Source organism: Pipistrellus hanaki, assembly GCF_964339955.1.
Source record: "Pipistrellus hanaki genome assembly, chromosome: X".
NCBI classification, from domain to species: domain Eukaryota; kingdom Metazoa; phylum Chordata; class Mammalia; order Chiroptera; family Vespertilionidae; genus Pipistrellus; species Pipistrellus hanaki.
In genome coordinates, this window is record NC_140524.1 from 81,259,229 (window position 1) to 81,276,698 (window position 17,470).

General features: G+C 37.3%; 1 protein-coding gene across 1 annotated transcript in view; it reads right to left on the minus strand.

Moving 5' to 3' along the window:
• CFAP47 (cilia and flagella associated protein 47) overlaps positions 1 to 17,470 on the minus strand; it is a gene marked incomplete at both ends in the record, with an annotated part of 384,890 nt that overhangs the window by 207,840 nt on the left and 159,580 nt on the right. The window contains 3 exons of the mRNA XM_084869970.1: positions 3,727 to 3,919; positions 13,320 to 13,526; positions 14,916 to 14,997. Coding sequence (XP_084726096.1) covers positions 3,727 to 3,919; positions 13,320 to 13,526; positions 14,916 to 14,997 — 482 coding nt within the window. The remainder of the gene's footprint in view (positions 1 to 3,726; positions 3,920 to 13,319; positions 13,527 to 14,915; positions 14,998 to 17,470) is intronic.

Genomic DNA, 17,470 nt, shown 5'->3' on the forward strand with positions numbered 1-17,470 from the left:
GCAGTGAACAATAAAGCAGACAACATTGTTCCTGGTCAGAAACTCACATTCTACTGGAAGAGACAGACTATATATATTATTATTAGAAAGTGATATTGAGAAAAAAAGAACAAGAAAGAGAAGAGTGAAATATATGCTATTTTAAAGGGGTTATTGGAAAGTTTCTCAAATAAAGTGAAGTGGGAAAAGGAATCATAAAGAAAAGAGTCCCATTTATGACTACATCAAAAAAAAAGTACCTAGGAATAAATTTAACCAAAAAGGTGAATTATGACACTTGCCAAAACCGGTTTGGCTCAGTGGATAGAGCGTAGGCTTAAGGACTGAAAGGTCCCAGGTTCGATTCAGGTCAAGGGCATGTACCTTGGTTGTGGGCATATCCCCAGTAGGGGGTGTGCAAGAGGCAGCTGATCAATGATTCTCTCTCATTGATATTTCTAACTATTCCTCTCTCTTCCTCTCTGTGAAAAATCAATAAAATATATTATTTAAAATATTTTATTTATTTATTTTTAAAATATATTTTATTGATTTTTTTTACAGAGAGGAAGTGAGAAGGATAGAGAGTTAGAAACATCGATGATAGAGAATCCTCGATCAGCTGCCTCTTGCACACCCCCTACTGGGGATGTGCCCTCAACCAAGGTACATGCCCTTGACCGGAATCAAACCAGGGCCTTTCAGTCCGCAGGCTGACACTCTATCCACTGAGCCAAACCAGTTTTGGCATATTAAAAAATATTAAAAAAAATAAAATTATGACACTGAAGAAAGAAGTTGAAGAGGATACAAATAAATAGAAGAATATCGCATGTTTATTGATTAGAAGGACTAATTAAAATGTCCATACTACCCAAAGCAATAAATAATTCAATGCATTCTCTATCAAAATTCCAATGGAATTCTTCACAGAACTGGAACAAAACCCTAAAATTTATATGGAACTACAAAAGACCCAAAAAAGCCACAGTAATCTTGAGAATAAAGGATAAAACTGGAGGTATCATGCTGCCTGATTTCAAATTATACTACAAGGCAACAATAATCAAAACAGTATGATACAGGCACAAAAACAGACATACAGATCAATGGAACAGAATAGAATCCAGAAATAAAGTGTTGTTCATGTGGTCAATTAATAATCAACAAAAGAGGCAAGAATAAACAGTGGAGAATTGACAGTTTCTTCAATGAATAGTGGTGGGAAAATTGGACAGATACATTCATAAAAATCAAACTGAACCGTTTTTTATGCCATGGACAATAAACTGCAAATGAATTAAAAACTTAAATATAACACATGAAAACTATAAAATTCCCAAATGAAACAGTCAGTAAACACTTTGACACCAGTCTTAGCAATATCTTCTTCAATATGTCTCCTTGGCTAAGAGAAAACAAATAAGCAAATGGAACTACAAAAAAACTAAAAAGTTTCTGCACAGCAAAGGAAACCATCAGCAAAATGAAAATAAACTAACAAAAAAACCCTACTGAATGGAAGATATTCACAAATGATATCCAATAACACAATAATATCTAAAACATATAAGGAACTCATACAACTCAACATCAAACAAACCAAACAATCCAATTTAAAAATGTACAAAGGACCTGAATAGATACTTCTCCAAAGAAGATATACAAATGGCCAACAGACATATGAAAAGATACCCAACATCATTAATCATCAGGAAACTGCAAATCAAAACCACAATGTGATAACACCTGAGAATGGTTATCATAAAAAAGTCAACAATTAGTGCTGGTGAGGATGTGGAAAAAAGAGAATCCTTCACATGTGTACTGTTTGTAGGATTGTATATTGGTGCAGCTATTATGAAAAACAGTATGGAGATGCCTCAAAAATTTTAAAATGGCACTGGTTTATGACCTGACCCATTGATATTCTGGGAATATGTCCTTAGGAACCTGAAACACTGACTCAAAGACATATATGCACCCCTGTGATCATTGCAGCATTATTTACAATAGCCAAGGAAACAGCCTAAGTGCCGAGCAGTAGATGATGCATCCTCTTTCTTATAGTTTTTAATGAGCCAAATACATTTTTATAAGATATGAATCTTATTAAATTATAGTTTCAAGTCAAACTGTTTGATGTTATCAGCACCTTAATTAGAAGGTAATACAATATTCTATACTTACTATTCTCTAATAACAATATATCAATATATCTCTTTCAAACTTAATGTCACATGTTTGCTTCACTAATGGTTTTAAGTTCAGAGCAACTATAATTCAAAGTCTCATTTTAAATCATACTCTTAACTTTTTCTTACTTCTAAAGTTTAGATTAAACTCCAAGGGTTCAGTATAAAATATAAACTTATTTCTTGTATGTTAAAATGCAATCCATTCTCAATATAGCTGGGTTGTACGTGCTTGGAACAGGGGTGCTGAATTGAAGTGAAAGAAACAAACAACATGAATACTGTCCTCCTCAATCAATCAATGCTCATCCTATCTAATAAAAAGGGAATATGCTAATTGACCCTCAAACCATTGCAAAGATGGCAACGCCCACAGCTAATAAGGAGGGAATATCCTAATTGACTGCCCCATCCTCAAAGATGGCAGTACCCACAGCTAATAAGGAGAGAATATGCTAATTGACTGTCCTGTCCTCAAAGATGGTGGCACCCACAGCCAATAAGGAGGGAATAAATATGCTAATTGACTGCCACACCCTTAAAGATGGCAGTGCCCACAGCCACAAGATGGCAGTGCCCAGTCCTCTCAGCCCCGCTGGGGTGGCAGGCACACAGCAAGTCCAGGTCCATTCCCAGGCTGGCCCAAGGCCCAGGCAAGCCTTGGATGGCAGCTGCCCAGCCACCCAGGGCCTTCCCCTGATAACTGGGTCGCCTCCTGCCCCTGAGGGCTCCTGGACTGTGAGAGGGGGCAGGCCAGGCTAAGGGACACCCCCCCCCCTCCAGTGCATGAATTTTCATGAACCGAGCCTCCAGTGATAATTTTTAAAAAAATCACAGTTATACTAACAAATTGAATCTTTTTCAAAGAGTTTAATGCTCTTGAAGTAGAAACTTAATAGAGCTTCATTCCTTCTAATGGAAGAGCCTGCCTGAACACTGGAACAGGTCTGTCTATAAACACAACTCTTTTCTCAGTATATGGGGTGAGGCAAGAGTAGATTTACAGTTGTTCATATAGAAAATAATACCTGCAATACAAGAAGAAACTCTGTGTTTTGAGTACTCACAACTATAAACTTACTTTTGCCCCACCCTATATGACCCACCCTTCCTCCTAAATTCATGAAACATTAATTGCACTTAGTGATTCCCAACGTGACTGTCACAACAAAATGTGAGTTATTGTCTAATCAATTTCACTTGATCTCAACTAATTATATACAACCTTTGAACAGTGTCACCTATATTTAATACTCTACAGAGCTGAAAATTTCATCAATTATATTAAGGCTATCTTTCATATCTGGAGCATCTGTACATATTTTTTATCAAGTATTCTTCAAAATAAATTGGAGAAGCATCTTTTATTATTTCTATTTTACATGTAAGGAAAGTAATCTTGAAGATGTTAAGGAATACTATTTTTGCAGAACAGAGCACAAATGCTGCAGTCAAGTATAAAATCTATGAATTTTGAGACCAATTCTGAAGCTCCTTCTATAATGTCAGACTACAACTTATAATGATTTATTTAAAGAAAAAAAATTCTTACCTTTTTTACAGTGTTTCCATACAAAATGTCGGCCATTCTCATAGTTTGTGTTCAACCAACTAAGCAGAATTTTTTCAGAATCAGAATATACATTGCTTTCTACAAAACAAGGATTGACTTTTGGTGACTTCTTCATATATATGAAAGGCAAGTCATCTATAGAATGTGGTCCAATCTGGGATAATATCAGAACCTAAAATTGAATAAAAGGGAGAGAAAAAAAACTTATACTAGACCTGAATGGCAAAATAAAAATCTGAAGAGTAGATAAAAGAATGACAGAAAAATAAAGGCCATCAATATTTTCTGTTTAGCTACATTCACTCAAGAGTGAAAGAATAGTTAAGATAACTTCTAATGCCCATTTTAAATTCCCAACTTTTTGCCTTTATAACATCTAGTCTATAAGGTACCATGCTATGTACTTTACAAGAAGCAGCATATTATGTAAGGAGTCTGGTCACCAATTTTCCAGTGTCTGTGTGGAAGGTGAAGGGTAGAATCCCCATCCACACACAACCAATTATCAAACACCAGCAGAACCTCCAACAATTTAACTCAATTCTGACACTATACAGCCAGAGATGGTATCAGATTCCACAGGTTGAAGGTTCAGCCATACAAGACTACTATTTCAGATACCAATCAAAAGCCTAGGTGGGCAGAATGCTCTCTAACCCACCAACTATCCATTGGAGGTTCCAACAACCCCCTCCTTGGCAACTAAATTCAGACACCAGTCTCAAATTCAGCATGTTACCTATACTTTTGACCAACTAGCTATAAATCAAAAGTTTTGATGACCTCTTGTTGGTTTCCATTAGCCCTCTGCCATTCCAGGTCTGGGATAAAACATAAAGTTCTAACCCTCTAATCACATGGTTGACTCCTCTGATAATCAGCCCCTATACTAAGGTCCTTTAAAAAAAAAAAAAAAAGTCACCTAATTAACATAACAAAAAACACATTATTTTCACTCTTACCACTTAGAAATTCCAAATGGTTTAAGAAGCTCTGTGCAAGGCCCCAGCCAGTTTGGTTCAGTGGATAGAGCTTTGGCCTGTGGCCTGAAGGGTTGCTGGTTCAATGGTTCAATTCTGGTCAAGGGCACATGCCTGGGTTGGGGGCTCAAGCCCAGTAGGGAGCATTAAGGAGGCAACCAATCAATGATTCTCATCATTGATGTTTCTATCTCTCTCTCCCTCTCCCTTCCTCTCTGAAATCAATAAAAATATATTTTTTAAAAAAGCTCTGTACCAGAAATGAGAATGAACAACAAATATATATTTATTATTATAAATCATAATATCATAGTATAAAACTACATATAGTGAGTGTTATCCAGTCATTATCATATTACTACCAGTTCCATATTAATTTTGCTATTATATTTGGCTTATTCATTTTCAATGACAAATTTTTTTAAGTTATGGATTATTTTAATTTACACTGAGTGGCCAGATTATTGATCTCTGAATGCAAAATAATCTGGATATTATTGATCTCTGAATGCAAAATAATAAATAATATATATATTAGAGTATATTAGAGGCCTGGTGCATGAATTCATGCATGGGCGGTTGGCCAGCCTACCTGCTGCTCAAACTCCTAGTTGAGTGAACAATTTGCATATTAGCCTTTTTTTATATAGGATATACACTGAGTGACCAGATTACTATGCATTCAGAGATCATAATAATCTGACCACTCAGTGTACTTTTCCAATTGGCATAGAAAACATAATTAATTTAAGTAGTAATCAGCAAAACTCAGACTAGATTTAATTTTTAGAAGTTTACATTCCCATTGATCAGATTAAGTAGAAGGATATAATAAACATTGTTCAAATATACCATAAATATTTATCACCATAACAAAACTTCTTACAGTCATTTATGTCTAAATATTATCAACAATACCAATTTTTTGTAAAGAGAATCTAATTTAATTCCACAGGGTAAGAATTATAGGGGAAAAAAAGAAAGAAAAAAGAAACAAAAAAACTGAAAAGAAACATTCACGCATATTCATCAACAGCCCCTATTAAAGAGGACCACAAGGATGCCAAAACCGGTTTGGCTCAGTGGATAGAGTGTCTGTCTATGGACTGAAAGGTCCCAGGTTCAATTCTGGTCAAGGGCATGTACACTGGTTTCAGACACATCCCCAGTAGGATGTGTGCAGGAGGCAGCTGGTAGATATTTCTCTCTCATTGACATTTTTAGCTCTCTATCCCTCTCCCTTCTTCTCTGTGGAAAATCAATAAAAAATAAATAAAATTAAAATATATATATATATATATATATATATATATATATATATATATATATATATATATATATAAAGAGGACCACAAGGAATCTGATTTTGGGGTGAAGATACAAGCTTCAGTTAAAATAAGAGGTAGAGAGAAAGCTCCAGGAAGAGAATAAGGCCACAGGGGAGTTTTCTGATAGTAAAAGATATAACATCAATCTGAATGCCCATCATAGACAAATAGATAAAAAAGCTGTGGTACATAATTACAATAAAATACTTCTTGGCCATAAAGAAGAATGAAATCGTACTGTTAGATCCCCAGAATGTTAGACCTCCCAGAGCAAGGATGATGGGCTAGGTATAGGAACTCACTAGGGCAGAAAGCCCCAGATGCCTAGTAAAGGGAAAAACAGAGAAAATAAGAACCTGGCCCCCAGGGTAACCTTTCCTCCCCTAGCATATCACTGGTCATGTGGTTTAGACCCCCTGACCTTTTCCTCCTTAAAGATAACATCTAGGCCTCAGTTATATTCCAGCTCCAGGCCCAGAAAATCAGCAAAACTAGACAAGTGAGGTAGCTGCCTCAGAACCAGCTACATTGACTAATGACCCCCTGCCCTGGCACTAATCAATCAGTGGAGACCATGACCCTGAAAGAGCACACCTGAAAAGTTGATGAATATTCTATTGGACCCTCCCCTGGGAGTTCTCCCTAAGACCTCCCCGAATATTTCCACCTGCAAGAAAGATAATATGCTTAGGACAAAGGACCCAGTGTATATTCGCCCTCCAAGAGCATGCCCATGCCATTATCCCACTTGCATGTATCCCCCAACCTCTAAGGGACCCTATGAGACTTGCAACTAGGGGAGAAATGGACAGTGGAAGCTTGTCTTGGGCTTACCCCTGAACCTGTCTCCAAGGCCCCTTTTCTCTGACTTCTCAGTGAGCCAAAACAGCCCAGCCTAGGCTTTCTTGTTGCTTCTTCTATGCCCTTCCTTGTTTAATTGTCCTAAGTATATTTTGGCTACCATCATTGACCCAATGTCCCCTTGGCTCCGTGCTGTGAAGTCCTTCCCTTTGGATATCTCATCCCCCCAACTCCTTTCCTTAAATAAATTCAATTTTCTTTAATCAATGTCTGAGATAGCTATTTAGCCTGCCCACATATCACCATGTTCACCTTTCACGTTACCATTTGCAACAGCATTTACTAGTATGTATCTAGAGGGTATTAAGCTAAGTGAAATAAGTCAGTCAAAGACAAATACCATATGATATCCTTTATATGTGGAACCTAAAGAATAAAATAAGTGAACAAACAAAAGAGATTCATAGATACAGAGAGCAGACTGATGGCTGTCAGAGGGGAGAGCATTGGGGGACTGGGTAAAAAGGTGAAGGGATTGAGAAGTACATATTGGTAATTACAAAATAGTCAGGGTGATATAAAGTATAGCATAGGAAATATAGTCAATAATATTATAATACTATGTATGGTGCCAGGTGAGTACTAGAAATATCAAGGAGAACACTTTGCAAAGTATATGATTGTCTAACAACTATGTGACACCCCTGAAACTAATACAAAATAATATTAAATGTAAGCTGTAATTGAAAAATATAAAAATGTTTAAAACAACAGCAACAAAAATCTGATTATAGTCCTAAAGCACTGCACATATCATCCATGGGAATCATTGCCAGGGTTTCCAGGAAACCTGAGAGGTACTTGTTCCTAATCCTATACAATAAAGAACTAATATGCTAATGTTCATCATGCTGTCATGCCATAATGATTGATCAGCAGAAGGCTGTATATGCAGCAAGGCGCGTGAGGGTGAACAGTTGGGCGCCTCCTCACAGTGGTGTGAGGCAGGGTGCCTCCACTATTTCAATCACACACTGGGCCTCTAGTTTAAAGATGAAGTTTGCTGGCCCAGAATTCTGTTTTCCCTTGTCTTCTCATTCCCACTATTCATGGCTCCTGGCTTCTTTTTTTTCTTTTGTTAATCCTCACCTGAGATTTTTTTGCCATTTATTTTTAGATAGAGTAGAAGGGAGGGGTGGTGACACAGATAGAGAGAAACATTAATGTGAGAGGCAAATGGACTGGTTGCCTCCTGCATGCGCCCCAACCGGGGCAACCAAGGAAATGAACCCATGACCCTTCAATCCATTGGCTGACAATCTATCCACTGAGCCAAACCAGCTAAGGTGGCTCCTGGCTTCTTAGCCATGTTTACCAACCCTCCCTTCTTTTCAGCCTATCTGATAGTTTTTCTCAGAACTTCAAAGAGCAAAGTGATGATATCTTAATGAGAACACTGCAGTGTCCTGCCTCATAGCCAATAGCTCTTGTATCTGCACTCACTTTTCTTCCTTCCCTCTAACTGCAATGGCTGAGCAACCCTTTATCCCTTCTCTTATACTAGATGCCAGGCCTTCTCATCTTCTTAGGAATAGTACTGCATCCGTTGTCTTTTTTACCTTTTGGATCTTTAATTTCTCCCTCCTGACCAGTTCTTTTCCAGCAATATCAAAACATACTCACTAGGCATCCTTCCACGAACCAAGAGATCACCAGTTGGATTACAGGTCACTACTTTCTTTCATTCCTTTAGCTTATTAAACCAAGGACCACCTAGTGACCTTCCCTGACTCATCATTATCATCTCAAGCAACCTCTCAATTTCACCTGATACTGTTAACCATGTCATTCCTCAAATGCTCTTTCCTCCTTGTTCATAATATAAAATGTCACTGTGATCTTTTTGCCTATTTGAAGCTCATTTGTAGGATTATCTTCTTTTTCCTATTTAAATATTTGGTTTATTCAATGTTGTTTTTTTACCTATGTGATTTTTTCACTCTATATTTTTTTTCTCCCTATTTTATTCCCTAAAAACCACCAAATGTGCATTAGGAAACCATGTAGACCACCATTAATAAAAAGAATAAAATGTCATCATATACTTTGCTCATATTTATCACACACACACAAAGAGTTTTTCATATGTTCCCTATGCATGGTTATATCCAATCAAAACATGCAATATTTGTTATAATCTATGAGAATAATTGTGTTTCTACACTGATGTCACTGACATTATGGGACATACTGCAAAGCCATTTAATTAAAGAATTTCACCAATTCTGCTTCACTCCAATCATATTTTATTGCTTTTAAATATTCCTCAGAAATATGATCCCTTGTACCATTTTAGTTTGTTTTCTTCATGGGCATGCAATTCTGAATAATGAATAGTTAGAACTGATGTTTCGCTGACCTTTAGCAACAAATACTCCAATTTTATTATAGAGAGAACTGAAGTGGTTCTGGGAAAATGTGTTTAATTAACCAGAAAGATCACTGCTCTTTGTTTAAAAATTTCAAAATATTTGACATAATTGTGCCACTGTTCTAAAAAAAAACCACACACACACAAAAAAAACTTTTTGGTAGACAGAATACTGGGAACAAATGAATAAACAGTTAATTAAAATTACTCAGATATTTATTATCATCTTTTTCTTTTTCAGGTTCTTCTGTAAAAACATCACATTCACTTCCTTCAGTATATACAGATTCATCCTTTATATCCACATAAGATCCCTATTTATAATTTACACTTAGAACAGCATTCTGAGTTTGAGTGTTTCTGTTACTGTCTTTCACCACTCATGTTTCAATGACCCACTTTTTAGCCATTTTTGTGAACATTTTTGTGAATTGGGAATATAATGCAAGGAAAGAGCAACAATTAACGGTGCAGATTTAACAAGCAAAAATAACCTAATGACACAAAATTAAATTGAATGAGACAAGCTATATTCTGTTATCTAAACAATTAGCCAAAAAGAACTGACAAAGGCAGTCTTAGATTGCATGCATGACCTCTGAGAATTCAACAACAAGAACCCAAAGGGATTTGTGTGAAAACCACAATCTTTTATTTCTAGTTTGTGAATTCATTTCAATAACATTGCTTGCTTTTTCAAGTGAAATTGCCAATCCATTTCTGATTTAATGGACCACCTAGAGCTACCAACACTTTAGCCACAATACATGAAGCCACAGCTCTGTAGATCATCTAACTGGGCAATCTTATCCACCTATGACTTTATCATGGCATCAGTAAAGAATTCCAAATGTGTGTTGCCAGCCAGGTCCCTTTCCTGACTCAAGGATATACTCACCAGTAATCATACCAGGCACTGTAACATAGTAAAACTAAAATTAATTTATCATGTTCTCTTACTCAGTTCCACTCCCAATAAAAAATGCTATTATCCCTTATCTTCTATTTCAATGACTGGGATCAAATTTTACTCAGTCACCCAACAAGAAGCCCACTATCATCTTTTACCTCTCTGTCTCTTTTACCCTCTCCCCTGCCAAGACCAAGTCATTCACCAAGCCTGAGTTCTACTCATTATTTATGAATGCTATCCATTCCTCATCTTTCCTACTACCACCAGCATTCCTAGCACCACACATTAAAATGCATTCCCAGTTTCTATAATGTACCACAGTGATTTCTGTAAAATGCATACCTGATTATGTCAAGCTTATGTTTACAACCCTTCTACAATATATCTCTGTACTGATCTCATGCTAAAGTCTATGAAGTCCGGATCCCTTAGTTTGGCTTATGAAGTCATCCAATTTTTGTTTGAGATCACAGTCCACTGCTCTTTCCCACCCACCATCCCCCGCCCCCTGCCCCAAATAATGTGTTTATTCCTCAAAATGTACCATGTTCCATCTAACCTCAGGCATTTCCACAATGAATTTTCCTTGTCTTGAAAAATGCTATCTGCTGCCCCGAGCCCCCACCCCCTCATCACTTTCCTCCAATAAAACTCATCTACTGCTTCCTTTACACAAACTGTACTCTCTTTCTCAACTATGCTCCACCTTGCCTGGCAAACACCTATCATTTCTCAGGACTCAGTTTATTTTATTTATTTATTTATCTATCTATCTATCTATCTATCTACCTACCTACCTCCCTCCCTACATACCTACCTACCTATCTACCTATTTATTTATTGTTAATCCTCACCAGAGGGCATTTTCCCATTGATTTCTTTCTTTTTTTCTTTCTTTTTTTTTTTGAGAGAGTGGAAGGGAGGGGGACAGATACATATCAATTGATTGCCTCCTGCACATGCCCCTACTTGGGGCTGGGAATCAAGCCTGCAACTGAGGTGCATGCCCTTGACTGGAATTGAACTTGAGACCCTTCAGTCCATAGGCCAGTACTCTAACCATTGAGCGACCAGCTAGGGCACATTTCTCAGGACTCAGTTTAAATTGATCTTCTTCCTGGAAATTTTCCCCAAACCAGGAAAGTTAGGATCCTCTCTATGGGCACTCATCCTTAGTTATTTGGGCTTGCCTTGTCATAGCATTTATCATGCTTCCTTGTAATTATATATACTTACTTGCTAATATATTCCAAGACACAAAATTATTGAGGATATAGAACAGGGGTCTTCAAACTACGGCCCGCGGGCCACATGCGGCCCGCAGAGGAGTCTGATCCGGCCTGCCAGGTTTTTTGGGCAGTGAGCGCAGCCGAGGTGTTACAGTAGGAATTAGTAGTTCATATAGTCCGGCCCTCCAGCTCTCTGAGGGACCGTGATCTGTCCCCCACTTTAAAAAGTTTGAGGACCCCTGAATAGAATATATCATGTTTACTCTTATCCCCATAGAGCCTGAAACATAATAGTGGTTGAATAAATTCATTGAACAAATATTTGCTGAGCATCTACTATGTAAGTGACACACTATTAAGTTTACAAGTGAAATTTGGTTTCTAAATGCATAGATTCATAGATGGGGACGACAGATTAAATGAACTAAGCATATATATGAATGCTGCATAAATGAATAAATAATAAATGTGTGAATCAAGTTCATAAAGCAAGATTAGGACTAGTTTGTCCCTAAATTAGAGCATGTGCTAATCTTCTGTTTTGGAGTTGCTCCTCTTTATCACTGGGCAAAATGACAGATCGTGCACACTGGAGTTAATTAAAGAAGAAAATGTTTTTTCCCAATTATAAGTTTGGCTGAGAGTCACAAACATCCTAATACATTCTTCTCAGAATTAATGAAGAAAAAAAAGGATTTCTTCTCTTGACATCCAACAAGGAAGACAGGGCAGGTTGAGTTGAAAAGAAGAAAAGAGGAGTAAGTGGGAGTATGTCACAGAAGGAACTTTCCAGAAGGTAGTCCTAGGTAACTGGCTGCCATGAAGGTTTTAGACTGCCAGAGAGCAGCAGAGAACTGCCTGGGCCCCAGCAGAGAGCAAGGAATAAATAAACTTTTCTTATATCAGATGGCTTTATGCGGCCAAAAGCAGATCTTGGAAGGAAGTAGGTATACCTATAAACCCTAGTTTCCTCTTCTCTAAACCGGGGTTTGTTGGTTGTGAAGATTAAACAAGATTACATTTTAAAAAGCAATTTGGGACATATAATGCCATTTAGCTTTTAATTCTGTCCTTTCCTTTGAGTGACTAATGGCTGGTTTTATTTAACTTAACTTTTTTGTTTTAACTCCCTGTCCTATAGCTCATCCTATTCATGAGTGAGGATAGAACAGAAGCCTCCACTGGCTTTAGTGAGCAAAATGTAAAGTGCCATATTTCCTTGGGACACTAGGAAATGATTCCAGGACTGAAACCAGTGCTGTTAAAGCAATAAAGATATGAAGGCACGATCCATATGTTAATTTACCTACACATGCATGAAGTTAATTGGAAAATATCATCAACACCTGATCTTGCCTACAATTATATGATTCCTAGTCATGTCCTCATAATAACTATACAAGAGAATATTATGCATTATGGGTGGAGACCATAATTTTCACCAATATCTACTGTTTAATCCTTAATTTTAATATTGGAAAATGCCTGTAGCTATCAATTTTAGAGACTATAATTCTCAACTTCCCTTAAAGCTAGATGCTTTCACATGACTAAATTCATCCCAATGAATGTGAAAGGGAAATGATGCATTTTCCAGAAAATATCCTTAAAAGGAATTTACTTGTCTTCTATTCCTTTATCTGTTCTTCCTTATTCTGAGAAATTGACCCAGGTTAAAAGCCCAGTACTGAGGATAGAAGAGACACCCCACTTATCCACAGTTCCATGAGAAAGACAAATAAAAAATACATCTTATTTGAGCCACTAGGATATTAACTCTTTTACAGCAATATTGCCTAAACCTGAACTAATACATAATAGTGGTTGAATTAATATCTATGTAAATTTAGCCAAAAAAACTCTTGCAATGAACAGGAAGAGAAATGATACCTTGTATATCTGAAGGAGTACATCTGTCCATGCCCGTTGACTCCAGGCTTCAAACTCAGTCATATCTAAAATAATATGTCGCTTTTCCTTAGGTAAAGAGGAACATTCTGGCTTTTCCTTATGTAAAAAGGAACATTCTGGCTTTTCCTTAGGTAAAGAGAAACTTTCTGGCTTTTCCTTACGTAAAGAAGAACTTTCTGGCTTTTCCTTAGGCAAAGAGGAACATGTTAATGAGGATTTAGACTTTAAAAAAAATCATCACAACATTAATTGAAATGCAAGGCAACTGTAAGTTCAAAATTTTAACTACTGAGCATATATATTTTTTCTTTTAATAAAACCTTTACATGTCCCTTTCATAGATTAATCAAGATCTCTTGTCCTAGCTGGTTTTGCTAGTGGATAGAGCATCGGCCTACAGACAGAAGGGTTCCAGGTTTGATTCCAGTCAAGGACACATACCCAGGTTACAGGCTCGATCCACAGTAGAGAGCATGCAGGAGGCAGCCAATCAATGATTCTCTCTTATCATTGATGTTTCTATCTCTCTCTCTGCCTCTCCCTTCCTCTCTGAAATCAATAAAAATACATTTAAAAAAAATCTTTTATAATTCCCCTTGTACCAGTCATAGAAACAATCAACACAGGTAACTTTCTGGAACACATAGCCCTTTATTGAGGCTATAGATTTACTAGTATTCATTCAGTGAAGCTCTTTCTTCGCTGAGCAAGACATGACCCCAGGAAAAACACCTCGGCTAGATCTAGGGCAAAAATAGCAAAATGAAATGCAAAGTTATTCTGAACTCAGAACCCGTAGGAGCCACACTCTTTAAATTAAGCCACAGAGACTCAGGAGAGTGGCAAAGAAAAGGCCCCTGGCTCTACTACTAATGTCATGTGGTAACTATAGTAACAGTATCATGACTAGAGTTGCCTCAAAGCCTGCAGACATCTCAGAACAATACCCCTTCTCAATAGATTTCCATAAAATGAATTGCATAATTCAAAAAAACTATGCATATCTTATTTAAATTCACCCTATCCTCCTGTAAAATTGAAAAAGGGAAGTGACAAGTGGTGGAGAAGTTAAACCAGTATTTTTTTTTTTGGAAGATATGTAATCTAAAAATTCATTTTAAGAAAAAATTTACATAAGCACACTCCATTCTTCATTTCTAAATCCCTTAAAAGAAGCAATTATTTATAGATTTAAGAAAACCATGTGCTCATTTATGCCAAGGCTCTACAGAGATTTTTAGACAAGTACAATATACATATATATATATATATATATATATACCCTGTGTTACCCGAAAATAAGACATCCTCCGAAAATAAGACCTAGAACATGGAAAGATAAGACATCCCCTGAAAATAAGACCTAGCGCAACTTTGGGAGAAAAAATTAATATAAGACACTGTCTTATTTTCAGGGAAACAGGATATATATATATATATATTAGTATATGTCACCCACAGAGGCACAATAATCCTTAGGATATTTAATAAATAAAAATTCAAGGATTCTGAAATGAAACTTTCAAGCAAAATTCAATATCTGAGCAGTTGTTCCAAGAAATTATAATCACTTACTCTCATTTCAACCCACTTCTTGTAATCTTCTGGTTCAAACAGAAATTCTGGCTGTATATAAGTAACATATGCTCCTCGATCTCTAAAATTAAAAAATAAAAATCCAAATTATTATAGTATAATACTCACAATTTGTATACTACTTGCATTTCAACTTGGAATAAATCATTTCAATGTCATATAGTTTGTTTATTAAATTTGAATTTTAACAATTGTGTAATTAAAAATTTTCCCTTAACAATAAAATGTGTATATGATGTTTCCCTTTACAAAGCTAATTAATGAGAAAGATCTTACTAAGTGCCTTAATCATTCATGCCAATCCTTATATGTTAATGGGATATAGAGAGTCCTGATTTAGCCCCTATTATCAAAGCAGTAACCAATTTTTAAAAATCACATTTTATTTACATTGAAATAAACTATACAAAGTTGATTTTCTTCACCAAAAATAACAGCAACTATTTTCTATACTAGAGGCCAGATGCGTGAAAATTCATGCACTAGAGGGGGAGGGGCATCCCTTAGCCCAGTCTGCCCCCTCTCACAGGGAGCCCTCAGGGGCGGGAGGCAACCTGGTGATTAGGGGAAGGTGACGCCCCATCACACCTCTGTTGCTACCACTGCCAGCAGAGCAAGCCCCAGCTGGCTCTGGTTACCTGAGCCTTAGGTGGCCCTGGATGGCTGGGCAGCCACCATCCAAGGCTTGCCTGCGCTTTGGGCCAGCCCTGGGAGGTTGGGGTGCTGAGGACACTGACAAGGCTGAGGGGCCTGGGCGCCACCATCATGTAGCTGTGGGATCTACAATATTTGAGGGCAGGGCAGTCAATTATCATATCCCCACCTTATTGGCTGTGGCGCCGCTATCTTTTGTGATGGCATGAGGGCCATTTAGCATATTCCCTCTTTATTATTGTAGATAGGATTATTCCTAGATAACCACTAACTGGTAAACATATTTTTGTAGGCTTTCCTGATTTTGCTTTAAATCATACTGAGGCAGTAGATATAGTCATGAAAAAAGACATAACATTATAAAATTTTAAAATGTTTATTTTGGTTACCATTGCAAAATTATGGTTTCTAAGAGTTAAAAATTCTAATTAATTTGTATGGTTTTCGTAATAGAAGGGATGGGCCATAGAGATGAGTTTTGAAGAAAAAATAAAGTGAATTCTAAAGCTAGTTATTTTGATAATCAGAATGGTGAGCCAAGGTGTTTTTCCAGGGGTCGTGTCTTATGATGCTAAGAATGAGTTCCATAGACCAGAAAATTTAAGCAAAAGTATGGAAAATTTATTACAAGAGATTCAGACTCCCCGCAAGGGGAGGGGCCCAAAGAATGGGTTGCCAGCAAAACAAGTCGATCAAGGCGTATATATGTGCTACAAGCCTGCTCCATATCTATTTGTGTCACCACCTGATTGATTCCCTCATTGTTTTTGCCCAGCAACGGACCTGAGCTTTCTCTGTTCCTATGTGTATGTACACCTTGCTTATTGTAGGTCCTCCCTTGGTTTCCCATGCTCCCACTCTGTATCCAAAAGCATTTATTTTTTTTCAGCATGACTGGTTTTTGTTATCAGGCTTGTTAAAACTGCCCCTGTCAGCCCCTGTCCATTTCCCACCTGCCTTTGTTTCCCACTGGACCCCTGCCCTATCTGCTTACGCTTCAAGCTAACTTCTCTCAATTTATGAAAGTGGTAAAAGGTGAGAGGATTAATTTGAAACACAGGTAGATAGAGTAAGGGAGCAGGGGTCCAGTGGAAAACAAAGGCAGGTGGAAAATGGACAGGGGCAGACACAGCAGTCTGAGCAAAGTCTAATAATAGAAACCAACTATGCTGAAATAATAAAATATTTCTAGATTCAAAGCAGGAGGCACGGGGAAACAAGGGAGAGCCTGCAACAATAAGGTGTACTGACACATAGAAACAAAGAAAGTTCAGCGCAGGAACAGAGAAAGAACACGTAGAAACAGGGAAAGTTCAGGTCCATTGCTGGTCAAGAACAATTGAGGGAATCAATCAGGTGATGACACAGGTAGACATAGAGTAGGCTGGTAGTAAATATATATCCCTGGGCTACAAGACTTTAAGGTGCAGCCCATTATGGGGTCCCTCTACCCTTGCTGGGAGTCTGAATCTGCTTGTAATAAATTTTCCACACTTTTGCTGAAATCTTCTGTTCTGCAGAGCTCATTCTTTGGCATCGGGAGACAGGACCCTGGGAAAACACCTCAGCTCACTGTTCCAGTTAGCAAAGGTTTGTGACAGTTGCAGAAAGGTTTGTGAAAGTTATAGAAGGTTTGTAAGGAGAAATTTTAAAAATAAGTTACATAAACGACATTGGTTCAGTAAGTCAGGACAAGCAGAATAGGGAAACTGGTATATAAACAGCAATTTGCAGCCATCTAGCTAATCTAGATGCAAAGCAATCACAGCCATCTGGTAAACCCTATGGTCCCTAAACCAAGGACACTTAAGAATAAATTATTTGCACTATTCCTCCCCAGCCAGAGGGTAAATACCTTAAATCAATCTACTCAGGAAGAG